Source organism: Labrus bergylta, chromosome 17, assembly GCF_963930695.1.
Source record: "Labrus bergylta chromosome 17, fLabBer1.1, whole genome shotgun sequence".
In the NCBI taxonomy this organism is placed as follows: Eukaryota; Metazoa; Chordata; class Actinopteri; order Labriformes; family Labridae; genus Labrus; species Labrus bergylta.
Window position 1 is genome coordinate 15165481 of NC_089211.1, and position 16007 is coordinate 15181487.

The following is a 16007-nucleotide window of genomic DNA, read 5'->3' on the forward strand; positions in this document are numbered from 1 at the left end:
ACTTATATAAACGGGCTCTGATTTACACGATTAAAAAAAATCTCTCAAAACAGCAAGAGAATGCATTCTATTACATTAACTTTAAGACTGTCCTGTAGTTCAAAAGGAACATTAAGGATACAAAAAGTGTGCCAGCCTCATTACAAGATAGGGGGGGGGGGGGGGGTTGGGAGTGAAAGATTGAGGAAGTGAGTGGAAGTGTTGGTGGCAGTGATCACTGACACATTTCCCCTGGAGCTGTGTTTTCCTTGTGTCATTATCAAGTAGATCAGTAGCGGGAAGTGCAGAATGTATAGCCGAGGCTGATGTATGCATACCAATGTCTTGGAAACCTATAGAGCAGCCACATGCTAAGTGTTACTCACAAAGGGCAGGCATGAACACAGCCTGAACTGACTCACTTGCTCACTCAGTGTCCAACACAGACTCATACACTCACACCTGTCAGCTTTTAGCAAGTCTGTCCTGACTCATTCACTCTCAATAAAATTACTCATTATCCCTCAATGTAGAGGCCAGTAAACAGTGTGTAAGCACTCTTCACAGCTCACTGGCATCTGCTGGTTTTGTTGTACTCTTTAGAGGTTAATGGCAGGGAAAAGAAGTGCTAAGGGATTGCTGAATGACCACGTCCCTAGGACACAGATTCCTCTCTCTTAATCTCCGGCTCAGTGTGCCTGTGTCTGTGTGTGTTTGTGTGTGTTAGAGTGGAAGTGAGAGAGTGAAAAGAGATCGCTCCTTGTAGGGATGTGAGAAAAGACAATACTTTAAAGCTCTATATATGGTAACACATGCACTCTGTAAAACTTAAAGAGGAGAAGGCTTTGGTTAGAATATTGTGTTTTTGTATGTGGTCAGCAATGCTCCAGTCTGAGGTGAACAGTGAGCACTTTATAAATCCAAAGCTTCCACCAGTCAAACACTGTCTTTCTCACATGGATACAAAACAAATAGATGTCACAGTAAGAATCCCTGGCATGCACAGTCTATAAATATAAATCAAGAGAGGTTGGATGCACTTGTGACCGAGAGCAGATAAATAATGAGCTGGAACTTTGGCCGTGCTACTATTGCTTTCTCAAGAGAGCAGGACGCTAAGGCAACGTATTCTCAACCAAATCTTTTGTGCACTTTGGAAAAAAAACATATTTTATTTTATATTCCTCAGTCAAAAAATGAATCAGACTGAAAGGCAGAAAAGGTTCAAATTCAGAGAGTAGGCAGCTACTTTCAAGAGCAAGTGTTCTTTCAGCGTACAAGAAGGACGGGTCCAAATGAATGAAGTGTCTTTCCAACATGAATGGGATTCCTGCCACATAATGGTGTTACTGCTGTGCTGCTGTGCTCTTCTCCACACGGCTGCAGTTACTGGTAATGACTAGTTGTTCTGCACTACACATGTAAATGCTTCTACTGCTACAAATGTAGATGTAATAAAGTTTATTGTCCAAGCCTTGGCCCCCCCTGACCTGAGGGCTTATGGCAAATCCCATAGTACACAAAAGATTAAAAGATTTATAGCAAGTAAGGCGCTTAGTTTATTGCTTGTACAAATATCTTTAGGTTAGGATTACGATCCATCCCTTTAGAGATATGATCACACACCTTAAAACAGGTGCATTCAGGTTGAGAGCAGAGCCAGACCGATTAATCGACCACCCGATAATATCGGCTGATGTTAGCATGTCCAGAACCTATTGGCTAATATATATATATGCACCGATATTACAACATTTATTCACCAGTCAAAAATCCCATATTGGTCGGGTCCTAGTGAAGAGGCTTCCTGATTCCCAACCTTAGCGAAGATACAGTAGGTCTATAAATTAACAGAGAAATAAAGGGTTTGGTAGGATCCACTTTTGGCGAAAACATGAGATTTAGTTTGGAGAGGGAACAGTTTAGTTAAGCTGTTGATATATCCAGATTTCTATCATACACTGACTCCCCTGAGTTCAGAAGCTGCTGCCAAAACTCCCAACACAGTGACAATAATCAGTAACAGATCGCTGCTGTGTTTTATAAACCACTGATTCACAGTTTCGACGACCTTTTACATTTTCTTGCAAAACTCTCATAGGGAAAATATACAGAATATTTATTTTTAAACTATTCTCTAATACCAGACATATTTGAGTGACATAATTAGGTGCTCCTTGGATGCTAAATCATCTACCATGCTGCTGTGTAGCTCTTCCTGCCATCAGTGAAATTATTATAGAGTAAGGAAAAATGCTGTGGTGTTTTCACAAGTCATGTTACAGGAAGCATCTCGTGGTGAGGACTGAAGGCCTGTGAGATGTGTGTCATGTCTGTGTAGGGCAGAGGAGAAGACAGAGGGCCTTATATGGAAAAGACTTGGGCCTAACATGACGTCATCTAACACAGGGCTAAAGCAGTTTGACTTCCTTTGACTATGCAATTATGAAGTTGAACAACTTGCTGACAAACTTTATTGGTAACCGTTGGGAGTTTTACGAGACTGGGGTTTTGTTTGTTAGTTTTAATGTGATGAATAAAATGTGACAAAAAAATCAGACGGATTTCTTATAAATGTGTCAGTGAAGTTTGAAGCTCCTCACACAATACGATGATTTCCTTTCAGGCAGTAGGACTGTGGCATGTCCTGCATGTATTCCACCTGTAAGGTGTAATGGGAACAGAGCTATTTTGTTTTAAGTGTTAACATAATTCTGTTATGAGCTGTCGGTGCCATTTCAAAAGAATACTGTTTAGGTTAACTGGCCTGTAAGCATCATGTGATTCTAGAGGATTATTTGGATGACCTTTGATTTCTACAAGGATGACTCTGCATGGACATCTGCCCTTCCTCTGTCCAGGTTGATTGTGTTTAAACTGCTTATCTCCTACAACAGAGCTTGTCAATATCGCTGCCTCCTCCTTGACATGTCTAAAGAATAAAACCTCACAAAGATGACTGGGTCTTGGTCTTTGTTCATATTCTCAACTCACTGGAAATATTTCCATAACAATCGCTCAACAAAAAGAAATGCTTTACCCCGCAGAATCTCCTCTCAAGAAGCCATTGAGTATGTTTTTTTTTTTGTGAGGAGCAGCCTGCTCTTCTACACCTGCAACATCTTGAATAAACTTGTTAAACAGTGAAGAGGAGGAGAGAAGAACAGCGATGCACCCTACAGCTTCTGGGAGGGCACAAAATAGCAGAGGCTCTTTTCCTTTGAGCCAAACATCACAATTAAGGCCACTTGAGTGGAGGTAGAGCCGTGGTTGTCATGGTTTAACCCCAGTGTCTTTCTACATCAATCAGGCTGCTGGGAAGCACGAGATTCCAAGCAGACCTACATACAAGCTCTTAGTCAAATCTCCATGACAACGCAAACAAAACAGCACAAAGCGGTACCAACACTGCACTGAATACTGAACGCTCTTTAGTCAGGTCAGAAACAAACCAGGGCTGACCGTCACTGATGACGCAGATGATATCAAAAGGTTTGAAGCCATAGTGCAGCTTGAGTCAAGGTCAACTCCTGGTTTCCACCTCTATCAGACATTCATTCATCCAGTGTGCCGGGTTTTTTAAAACTCAGGTAGATCATTTAGTTTTACCGACTGTTTGGATTGCATAATATTAGTGCTGTTTTATGCATTAATGGGCGCAACAAAAATGCTCTTACGTGTCGAACAATGCTTTAGTAATCAGGGTCCCTACACTTTGGAAAGAGCTGCCTGAAGGAGATCAGGGCTGCAAACTTCATTGCACTTCTTCAATCACTTTTAAAAACACACACACACACTTAAAATGTCAGATTAATGTTTTTCAACCCTTTTTTAAGATTTTCATTTTACATGTGGTGTGCTTCAATATGTCTGGCTTCATGGCTTTTAGTTATTTGTTTCATTCTCTCCTTTTTTAAAAAGCTACATTTTTAATAGTAAAGCACTTTTAAACTTTTTTATTGAAAGTGAGTGAACATTTTTAAGACTATTATATCATGATTAAAAAAATATTTTTTAAAGTGTATGCTCTACTAGCAAGTTGTGCCTGCTCTGTTTTCCTAACACAGTTTGATAAGATAACGTAGAGTCATGAGTTGTTTTTCAAAACGTAATGGGAGGCATGTTGTCAAGCATGAGTGACAATTAAACATTGACATATTTGATATCTTAATACCATCTTTTCTATAGTTTTCATTGCTAGTGCAAGTCATTTTTCTACCAATCAGTTTTGTTCTACGTGCAAAAACTGCCTCTTGAAAAGTTTTAATGCTACTGTTGCTAAGTAGAGGTCGTTGGTTGATTCATTTTGGGTGGCTCGAAGTAGTATGAGGAAAACAACTGACTGATTGGAATACAATCTAAGATTAGTTTTAACTTCAAACTCGTGCCTATCGTTTGTAAGAATTTTGTGAATTGTTCCTTTAAAGTGCTTTCATCAAAGGTGTAAAAAATAGCACAATTGATGTAAATCAAAAAGTGACAGCTTGGTTGTTCTTTATAGCCCTGCCATACAGCATCAGGAAGATTTAAAGCAGATGCCTCAAATATAACTCCAGACAGACACCAGGGGGACCAAACGGGGATCAAACACATACCGCAGATATTAACTGAGCTCATATGTAACCTGAACACATCTCCAGAACCTCGCACAGAATCACAGATTACTAAATCCGCTGTGTCGTGTGGAGTGTTTACACATTAAGCTGCGAAAAATTGCTCAGATTTCCGTGGTTTCTATTAAATTCCACTTTTCCGTGTATGAATACTCAAGACATTTTAAGACAAGAGATAGATAAAAGAATTACACACAATCTGTTTGGCAGCAATGCAGTCCAGACCACAAACTGTCTCTCTCAAAAGGTTTTTCTGAAATGCCAGGGGAATTTCTCACTGCATGAGTTTATTTTTTCTGGACGTGAGCTGAACTAAAAGTTACGGCTCAATGTCAGACAGAGCAAGACAGATGACTCTTTATCCAATGGGCTCACCGTGATATAGACTTCTTTTAGTATCAGGTGTAAATCACTGACAAAAATACAAAAGGCAGACTTTCACAATAATGGCAAGAAATCTGTTTGGAAAAATGTTTTCATAGCAGACACTCGACATTGATTCTTTCCTATTTTAAGAATAATCTGAGTAAGTATTTTAGGAGTAGGATCTGCTCCAAATTAAACATTCACAAAGCTCCTGTCAGGAACTTTCAGATTGTGCAGATTTTTTTGATACATGCATAGGTAGTGTTTTCCCATGAAAATCTCATCTGACTCCTTTTAACACTCAAACATACAACTTAGTGTGAACATTCGATGTGGATAATAAAAAAGAGGCTTCTTTATGCAAGTGTGAAGAGTTGGTCTGCAGCTGCAGAATAAGGCATAAATATAACAAGAAATAGTCAGTCAGTCCTATGTGTGATGGTCTAGTGTGCTTTTGCAGGTCAATGTGGAGCATTTATGCATATAGCATGCTTCTCCCGTTCGGGGTTGCGAGGATGCATACAGAGGCATCATTATTTAATATCAGTCTGTTTCATAACCAGCTAAATACTCCTCACAGTATTGTTCAAAGTAGCTGAAAACCACTCAGGGTTACGCTGCTGCTTGAAACATGTAGCTTGAAAGCACATTTTAAACTTGTGTTTAGAGAGGAAATCAACCTTTTGGTTAGCCTTTCAAATTAAAGAAATGCTCAATTTAAAGCACCATAACACTTTCAGAAAAAAAGAAAAGAAACTAATGACATATATCTTCATAACCAGTTGAAAGAGCAAAGTAAAGGATGGTTCAAACAAATTGCAATGAAAAAAAGTTTTAAATCTACTACAGCTGTTTCACTTTCTGCTTGAATAAGTAACAGAGTGAGTCATGTTAGCAAGCACTAAGTAGTCATAGTATTTATGTAATTGTTGTTATTTGTTACCAAGAGAAGGATTGATATAATTCAAAATGAAAGGCATGAAATAGAATAACCGTACTTTTTATTAGATATAACAAAGGGCTGTTTTGTTCAGCTTGCCCGTGTTCTCTTAAAACCTATGCACAATGAATGCCTCTCACTCTTAATGTTGATGTGGGTTGCCTAGATACTACTCATCATCACATTTCTCTTTTTTAAGACTGAAGGAAGTTTCACCACATTAACACATAATAGAGACGCATGAAGTCGAACAAATCCTGAAGCTCAGCGCCAACTGCAAACACAGAGCTAAAATTAGTCTGTGCCATGTTCTCGCAGAGTATCACAGGCAACTAAAACAACAACCAGAAGGACGCCGGAGAAATGAGGGGGGAGAAAGAGGGGTCAATGGGAAAAGAGGGGGAAACTGACCCCCAAGTGACCAACCAAACATTTAGAGGGGCAGGAGTTGATCTTTCATATTACTTAATATATAACAACTCTTCAGGTTCCCAGCAAAAATGCATGACCAAACTGTTCATCTCAATTGACTGTGCAGATTATGATTTACCCCTGAATTATGTTCTGTCTTTGAATAGACTGTTTCCATTGTTTCATTAGCAACAAAAAAGAAGAAATTTATTTAGAGCGATAGTTTTCCCCATGTGGAAGCTCGTCAAAGAATTCCTAAAAAGGAGCGGGAATAACCACAGACGATCAGGATGGAAGGATTCTGGGGGAACAGGAACACAGACACCCCCCTCACATTATGTATATAACTGGGTCCTTCCTCCATATGTCATACTTCCAAGTATTGGGTGGTCTCATTTTAACAATCCAGCTGCATTGTTTAAAGTGTTGTCATGTTGAAAACACAAACACACATGTTCAGTCGATTACAGACCGTTGCAGTTTGTCCCTGTAACATGTTCATCCCATAAACACCTGTATGATGTCTAACGCTGTAATTATAACTGTCATTAAAGTCGTACAACTTACTTGACTTTTGCTCGTGTATTTTGTAAGTATTGCTGTTCACATTGTGACACCCGACTCAATATTACACAATACCATGTGACTAATGAACTCCATCTCTGACTTTCATTTTGTGTTTTTACAAGGCCAAAGTCAATTATATCCACACAAAAAAAGCTATGGGATAACAGGCTGTGGTTGTATTCTAAGCAAGCAGCCTCATATACTGTACTGTACAGTATGTAATCTTAGGATCAGTTACATATGGGAAGCATAAGTAGAGTCATTACATCATTATTTCTTTGTAATTGCATCCATCCAAGCAAAAAAAAACCCTCAATAAGCCTTAAAATGAAAGCAACAGATGCATCTCTTGTACTGCTAATTTAGTCGAGTTATCATTGTTGGTCTCTAATGAGCCTTAAAATCAGTTTGCAATATATAAGATTGTATCTCACAGTTTCATGGACCTTTTAAGTCGTAAGTGTAAGTTACCAAAGTAATGTTTGTGAAGTTTCTATATACGTTCTTCTCTTTAGCGCATTACAAATTGCAGTTCTGCAACAGTGCTGTAACAAACTATCACTGTCACTACGCCTTTGTACTTACGCATTGCATCCATTAAAGGCGTAATGTTGATGTACCAGTGTGTGATGTCATTAAGGCGTTACAGGAACGAGAGAGGCATGACGTGCGAACACACAGCAAGAGCTCCTCATCGAAGACACACAGGCATGCACACACAGTGCTGTTCAGTCTGGCTGGCTCCGACGTAAGACATCGCCACTGTCTTCCCCCATTAATCTTCTGTTACCTACCTCTGATGGCGGCTCAACAACATCGCCACATCATTCTGACTCTGTGCGTTGCACTTTGCAGGTGAGACGTAACCGTGACGCAAATATCCTGCCTTGAACTGGCAGAGTGTAAGAGCCATCTGTAAAAACAGTCGCTCTTTTGATTTGTATAACAGATGAAGGAATCATCAGATATGACATAGTTGGAGAACTGATGGTTGTGCTATTTATTAATATAAAAAAATGTATCAAAATACGTGTACAACTTTTTAGCTCTACTACACTTCCAACAGCACATCTCTTCTCTGCGTTATGTTGGCCGTGCCTCAGTTATTTGACAGTGGGATTGGGAAATAATGGAGAAAGGGGACATTTTTCGTACTGCCAGGACAATAACAAGAATTTGTGCCATTTATGGTTTTATTCACTGGTCATGTGCTAAAATGAAAATATGTCAGAGGAATGAAAGCAACCAACAAGTGTGATGGAAAGAAAAGCTGTGAGAGTCATGTTGCCTGCTTCAGCAGCACTGTGGCATGCTCCAGACCACAGATGACTCAACGCAAGACACAGGGCATGTTCAAAATATTTATGGCTCATAACTCTTTGCCACCATAACAAACAGTAAAATAAATTATTCAGACTACCACATTTAATGAGATTTGGATTAAAGGTCACATATTATTATACTTTTCAACCAGCTTAAATATGTGTATGAGCTCCAAAAAACATGTCTGTGAAGTTTCATGTTATAAATCCACTCTGATCCTGTATGTTAGCATGCATAGAACAGGCTGTTTCTGTGTCTGTAGCTTTAAATGCAAATGAGCTGTGTCTGACCACGCCCCTCTCTGGAAAGGAATGTGGCTTTCTTGCACAATGCCCAATTGTTAACAGCGAGAAGGTAGACTCAGGGCAGAACAAACACCTAGCTATGGGAGTGTAGCCCATCTGGGGGAGGGGTTACTGCCCTTTGTGATGTAATGAAGGGCAAATCTCCAAACAGCCTGTTTCAGTACACATTTTCTGAAAAGTGGAGCAGGCAAAAGACGGAGAGGATGGACTTTTCTCATAATTGGGGGAGTACAGACTAGAGACACTTATAAGTGTTGTAAAAACATGTTGAAGTGGATTTTGCATAATATGAGACCATTACGGGATTCAAGATTAAACTTGTTTTGGGCAGCTTTCTAACTCACCGGACCGTCTGTAAAAGTCAGGACATGACATCTCAAACATGTTTGTGTGCGTATTGCACACAATTAACGGACTAATAAGTGTGAGCAATCCATATATTTTAACATATTCAAGTCTAAAATGAAATAAAACAATGACAAATCATGGTAAGGGCCTATTTGTATTTGTGGGCATTCAAGAATTCAAAGTGAAATGGCACAGAGGTATTTGAGGAGATGTTGGCCTTGTGTATTTTTAATGCAGATGCCAAATGCCAAAGGTAGACATTTGATGGGAAGGCTCAAGTTTTTCTGTTTTCATAAACAAAGGTGCTCTGATGTCTAATCAGGTAAAAGCTATTTTTGGATTGTGATTGAGATGTAATGTTAAGATGTCTACTGACAGCTACATACCAGTATGGCAACATATTGTCCTGCGTTTCATTATTATCTAAGTGGCAAGGCATAAAAATAGTCTGGACAGCTACTCTGGCCTTTCATATTCTTGGAGCGGGCCAAATTTCCACTTGAGAAAAGACACTCCTCTCCACACGTACGCTTTCACAGTTCTGTAACTGATCCTGCCCACAACAAATAAACACAAGGACTGACCTTGGCCGTGACATTGAGATTACAATTACATAACAGGAAGCCACAGGAACTGAATAACACGGGTCAATCTACCACAGCGAGAGTTGTTGTCAAAGCACAGGCTTCGCAAGTGGAGGAAAAGCTTCCTATCTTTTAATCCAGAGTGACAAGAAGCAATGTTTGTACAAAAACTGTGCAGGGCCCTCATCACGTGGCCCAAAAGAATTAAATGCTTGAGGGCTAAAAGTGCTCAAATAATTCCTGAAGTGGTTCTATATGGATCTTGCACATGAGCCTGACAAAATTACTTGATAGCGCTCCCTTGAAATTTCCCTTAAGAAAAGAATCAGCCCCTTCGGTGGGTGTCACTGACATGTATAAAACTCTGTAGGCATATGTACCACGTCAAGGACTACAAAAAGTGCTCCTAATGTCATGATGTTTACCACAGTCTTTATCAAGTGAAGAAGAAAACATTTGGAGCCCCCCCTACTGACTGACTGCAGTAGAGCTCATAAGTACCACCTACACCATAGGTTACCAGATGGGACTTAGTTCAAACTATAAAATCAAAATACACCTCAAATAAAACGTTCTCAAACATCGTTTCTGTCTTTATAATTAGTCCTTACCATCCTGATTTATGTCCAAGTTTTCATTATTAAATAGTTTTAGTTTTTATTATTTATTTGATGCTATATAAAGGGTATAATCCAAAGACTGGCAGCTCTGTTCCTGTTTTTTTTTTCCTGTTCTGTAAATCCTATTTGACAAGAAGAGATTTTTGTATAAGACACTTCAGACAACCTTAAGTTAGAAAAAGACTACAACCTCCAAGAGTAAGCTGCACTGTAGTCTTGTTTTTTATTGTGCAGCAATCACAGTGTTGAGCACAGAAGGGCCTAACACCATAAACATAAACATTAAACAGTGGAGCTATGTTTAGGCTGGGTCTGTCTTATAAACAGGCTTGTCTTTCAAACACAAGTCCCTTTGCCAGTCTCTCTCACATCTAAGGGCTCAACAGAACCTGGTTAGCCCGAGCAAAATTCGAGTTTTAGTTGATGTGGTCTGAAGTCACAAATAGTTATAACAGACCACTCTGGCGTTCTAAAGTTTCAACCAGATGGATAGTTTAAGGACAGTTTCCGACAGTTCCCCTGCAGATCCAGTATTTAAAAGTCTCCTGTGCCTCACATCATGTTGAACGCTAAGGGAAAAGGCCAGGATACTTAGCACTATCCCTCATCTGAATGACCAGAACGACAGCAGCCGTTAACAGCATCAAACTAGCCCTCCAAACACATCCTGAAAGGCCTTCAGAGAAATTCAACTGTTTTTTTTTTATTTGATGGATATTTTGGTTACGGATCAGTTACGTAACATTATTTTGACAATATTCATAGCCTTGACGGCAGGGAGGTCAAGACCACTCGAGGGGGCCCAGTGACAGAGGCCGTGAACTGTTACACGAGGTGTCTAAATCCAGCAATGAGTGTGACACACAAGATGTATGGCACACGCACTTTCATCACCGACTGGGCAAATGGCATAGTGAACATTCCTCAGAGGTGACTGTCATGGAGCAAAGGGTACAAAGTGTTGTTTGTGTGTGTTCAACTCACCCGTGAGATGGTGAGGGGCAGACAGAAGTCCTTCCCTCCCTGCAGTCTGAAGCCCCAGGGGGCGGGGCCAGCCAGTGTGACGCTGTAGCTGCTGCTCATGATTCACCTAAGGACAGAAGAAAGAACATTTCAGTGATTGTGCATGAAACGACATGGATATATGATCAAACATTGATATCAAAGACACAAAAAAGAAAAAAAATCAGATAATGAGAATAACAGGAAAAAGAGGAAGTAAACAAACTGTGTTTCCTGTACAGTAATTTACAACAAGTATGCAGCCAAAACTTTAAAAAAAAGTTCACAATTCTCAAGGAATTCACAACAGAAAGTCAAAGATCATAAAATTCCTCAAGAGGCTTAACCCCGATATCCTGTTAAAGTACAAAATAAAAGCATCCACCTGTTTTGAAAAAGCTCTTTTGCGTTACATGGGATTAGTTTCTGCACATCTCCAGTGAATCAGAAGTCGAGTTTGCAATGAGCCCCAGTAAAGCACTGACAATCACTTGTTTACCTTACAAAAATCTCAAATCAGTGATTTGTGAACCTGCACTTTGGACCTGTCGTCAACATGTCCTTTCACTGACCCAAGGTGTGTGAAAGATTTGTTATGACAGTGGTGTCCAGACTGAGACGAACTAGATATTCTTGTAAAAAAAATTATGTAAAAGCGATATCGTGTGCCACTGTGCATATAAAAAACCTCTTTGAAGGTTTGAAAGGAATGGAATGAAAACTACAATCATAATGGTTTTATAACACAGGAATAAATGAACAAACCAGATGCATGAAAATTAGCCTTTGAAAAACATAGGCATCATCTGTCCCATTTCTCTAAGTCTTCCAACCACTTAGCAAAGACTATTTGGTGCGGTGAAATATTTCATGCCCTATTGAGTTTCACTGGTTTAAGCCCTGTCTGTCATGCATTCCCTTTCCCCTGAAAAATTGAAGCTGCAGGCTTATTATTAGAAGTGAGTCTGGGGTTAAGTGCAGTCATATGTAAAGTTTTAAGTGCATTATTGAATTTATTGGGTTGGTTGGGGAAATTGGTATACCATACTGGGCAGAATGTGCCTTTCTCTCTAGAGTCTGAGTATTTAGCTAACAGGCTGAAGTGGATCTGTGTGCCTGGGAGCCCAAGAAATAAAAAAAAAAAGATTATGAGGAAACATGTCACCTTTGCCCTGCCCAACAGGAAGGGAGTGTGTTGACATGAAAACATGACAACCCATACTGACCACTTTCACATACTGTATGTGCTGTAGAGTACATTGCAAATATACAGAAAAAGGGGGAAACATAGAAGATATGCTTAGACAAACTTTTATCGGACGGATGTTGACTGTTATCAGGATTTACCCTAGAGAGGAACTGGAAACATGGGGAAGGATAAGACTTGTAATTCAGACGTGATGTGCTATGAGTCTGGTGTTCGGAGCAAATGGGAATAACAGTGGGGATACATTTATGAGTTTTTAACTAATGAGCTACTGACAGAGGTTTATTTGGCTCTTAAAAAGTAAAGAGACTCGGCAGATGAAGGAAAAAATTAGGCGCATAGAAATATGCACACACTTGGGCAGCGCAAAGGGGACATGCTGTACTTTTCTGATGAGTACTTCATGAATAATAATGCCCTGTCGTCCCAGAGACATGTCATTTTGAGGTAGCCCTGCCGCCGTCACAATTTCCCTCAGGGACACAGCACCACCTGCTCTAACCCATCACCTGGTCAGTTATGGAAAACACATCAAATCACAGGGTTGGCCCAAACACTCACTATCTCACCATCTCGCCTGGAGGGGAACAGGCCCCTTTAAGGAGTCTGTAGAGGAGTAGAGGAGCCACAAAACGGGTGTGAGGTGAAGATATAAAAACACGTGTGACAGCGATAAGGAGGAGGTGAACACCTGGAGATCACACACTTTTGTAATCAATCTAATATGCCGAAACACAAATACACACACGCATGTAGAATATGCAGGTCTATAATAAGACAGCAATGAAGGCAGCTGTCTCCTTCTTCAAGGTGACTTAAGATTGAGGTGAACCAAGACATTAGTAAGATGTCCTGATTCCATTTTGTCCTTTCCTGCACAGATATTTAGACTAACTGTTGGTTCGACCAAGTACCCACTCAATCACAGAATAACAGTGCAGTAACAAAACTGTCCATACTACTCTGTCTTTCCAGCTGTGTTATATGATCGATATCACTTAAACTGCAGACACAAACAAAACCCTGAGAAATCTCAATTGTCTTATATTAAAATGCTGTATAGTGATTTTTTTTATTTTGATAACTTAAAATTGTATGAAAATAATGTTTAATAGGAAAAACCCTGATTGATGAAATTTAGCTAGCTTTGGCTAAAGATACAGTTTTGGCTAACACCAAACAGGTTGTTAGCCAAAAAAACAAGTTGTTTTTTTTCATTCCAAAGCAGAGGCTAATGTATAATGTGTTGTGTTAGCAACTTTTTGTAGAAGATGAAACAAGGCTGTTTTCTTTTTATTTGTTTGTTTGTTTGTTTTGTTTGGGGGGGGGGGGCTGATAAATGATGGTAGGCCTATCGTATGGGTCAATTGGCTGACATACGCCTTGAGACGAGTTATTGCTTTCAATGGTGTGTTCCACTTGATCTCAGAAGTTGGTAATTCCAAGTTGCTGGTCTGATACGTCATCAGGAACGCCCCAGGAAGTCCGAACAACAACATAAAGAACTCATAAACATTGTAAACATTGCTGCAAGGTATGTTTGCCAATACATTTGATACTATTACTATAGTACTAGTACTATACCTCTAGTCTGACAAACAATTAATCTTCTGGGGTGACATAAGACACAATGGACATAAATACTTCAAGTTTTGTGCAAAGACCTTTGAGCATAAGTGTCATGGCTTCAGGACACTCTCCCGTTGTCAAAGAACAGCCCTTGAGGAGAACACAGCACTGGATAGCTCTGTAACAACTATGTCATTTGTTCAAAAGCGACTCTCTTAAGGATTGGATTTCAAAGCCAACTGGGATATCATGGTATAAGGTGAAACATTGATTTTAAAAAAGGCAAGCCCTGGTCCCTCGTATCAGCATTTCTCTTCCTAATATGGAGAGAAAAAAAACCCTAAGGCACATGTCATGTCCCTGCTTGTTGTGCAATCTCTAATGATATCATGCACAGGCGTGAGGAGACACACCTTTAATGTTCCCAAACAAGAGAGGAAACCGTTGAGCTCTGCAAAAGCATTTTATCAGCAGCACCCATATCAAAACTTCTCTAATGCTAGAAACCGCATTAACTCTGGTTATTTTCATGTTCCTGTCATAATGGTACTTGATTGTGTTAAATATTTTAACACATTCACACCGTAGAGAAGATCAAAACACAATCCTTTCAGCACAGCACAAAGGAGAGCTCAGTTATGATCTCACTCATTTATATGTCATGTAATGTAGAGGCCCTCAATATTATTGAGAGATAGACAATATGCTAGTCTTATACTTAAATCAAATGCTATTGATCTCAATATTAAGACACTTTTTGGGGAGTTTTGATTCAAGAAGTGTAAAAGCTTAACATAGTGTAATGTTGCCACTCACTACTCTGACCTCAATGACCCTTTCCATTGTGTCAAACTACAGCTGTGTCAAGTCATGTTTCTAATCTTTGGGCATCAGGAAGGAAATGTCTCAGACTTCTGCTGAACATAAAGTGCATTTTTAACGTGACGGCATTAGATAAGGTGACCAAAAGATCGGAGAATGTTTTCACAATGTGCTACAGTACCTCACAACAATTTGCAAACCAAAACACAATTTTAAAATCACAAATGTCAAAAGAAAAAAAAAAAAGTACTTTTTTGTTGGTTTTGCTATGTTTTACAGTCAAATGTTTATCCAGTTTTAGTGGTAATACTTGTTCCAAGTTTACTTAAAGGGACACTTAATGTACATAGGATAATTACACGTTCGCCCTAAACCAAATGAACTTTTCTGCTCTTACAGCATGTGCCACATTTATAACATATAGGCCTAGGCTATATATTTATAACAAAAACACTTTCCAGAAGACTGCTGTGAATTATTTAAAGTCTCTTGCATTAGATCGTGAGTCTGGACCATTAAATAGGCTTTAATATAACTAGGATTTAGCTTCAGGTGTAGTCATCATGGGACAAAATGATAACTGGGCAGGTCGTGTTCACTCGGCTGTTTACGTAAAGTTTCGTCTGTACCCAGGCCGGCTGTTTTGTTTTCTCACGGAACCTTAATTTTGTCAGTGGGTGTGACACAAAACACATGTCTAACATTTTAAGTTCACTTTTTAATCCTTGACACACCTACAAATTCAACAAAGTCCAATAGGTAAAATATAAATTCAGGGGGCAGTAAGAAAGTATTTGTTTTAAGTAGCCTAATAAACCATAAAAAAAAAAAAAAAAAATCGCCGCATATTTCAATCCGCGTATGTTCTTTCAGTTTAAAGTTTGTAACGGACATATAAAACAGTAAAATCCTCGAGGAAAATGAGCTTTCTTTGTGTCACTGCAGTAATATTTATGTCACATAAACAGTGCAGTAGCCTACTCACCTTGCCTTGTGAAGCCGGGTCTGATGTTCAGATGAGAAGCGTGACTTTAGTCCGTCTGTTCTCAGTGAAGTGAACTGGACTCAGCGGAACTGAGACTTCCGCATATAAAGCCGGCCCCATCTGTCTGCCGGTAGGAGGGTTCACAGCAGAGTGTGCAAAGTTGTTGACTGAAGGCTACACAGCGGCAAGCACGGGCTTGCCACAAGCTGGGACAGTACAGGTGAAGTAGACACACATAAAGTACCGTTTAGATAACTGAGTCAGAAGTAAAGTCAAGGCTGAGCTCAAAATGCGAAGGATAGCCCTGCTGAGGCAAATGATGAAACACAGCCAAAAAGGAACCAAAATCAACTCATAACTCATAAC

The 16007-nt window shown here is 39.6% G+C and overlaps 1 protein-coding gene across 6 annotated transcripts in view; it reads right to left on the reverse strand.

Moving 5' to 3' along the window:
- The window catches only part of pdlim5b (PDZ and LIM domain 5b), a 38485-nt gene extending 22632 nt beyond the window's left edge, over positions 1-15853 (reverse strand). Inside the window, exons 1-2 of one of the 6 annotated variants that reach the window (XM_065965586.1) lie at positions 15647-15853; positions 11041-11146 (exon numbers count right to left, since the gene is read on the reverse strand). In XM_065965586.1, coding sequence (XP_065821658.1) covers positions 11041-11139 — 99 coding nt within the window. In that variant the 5' untranslated portion in view covers positions 11140-11146; positions 15647-15853. Of the gene's footprint in view, positions 1-11040; positions 11147-15641 lie in introns of all 6 variants that reach the window. The other 5 variants (XM_020629835.3, XM_065965588.1, XM_065965589.1 and 2 more) reach the window with 5 other exon arrangements.
- Positions 15854-16007: the final 154 nt, after the last annotated feature.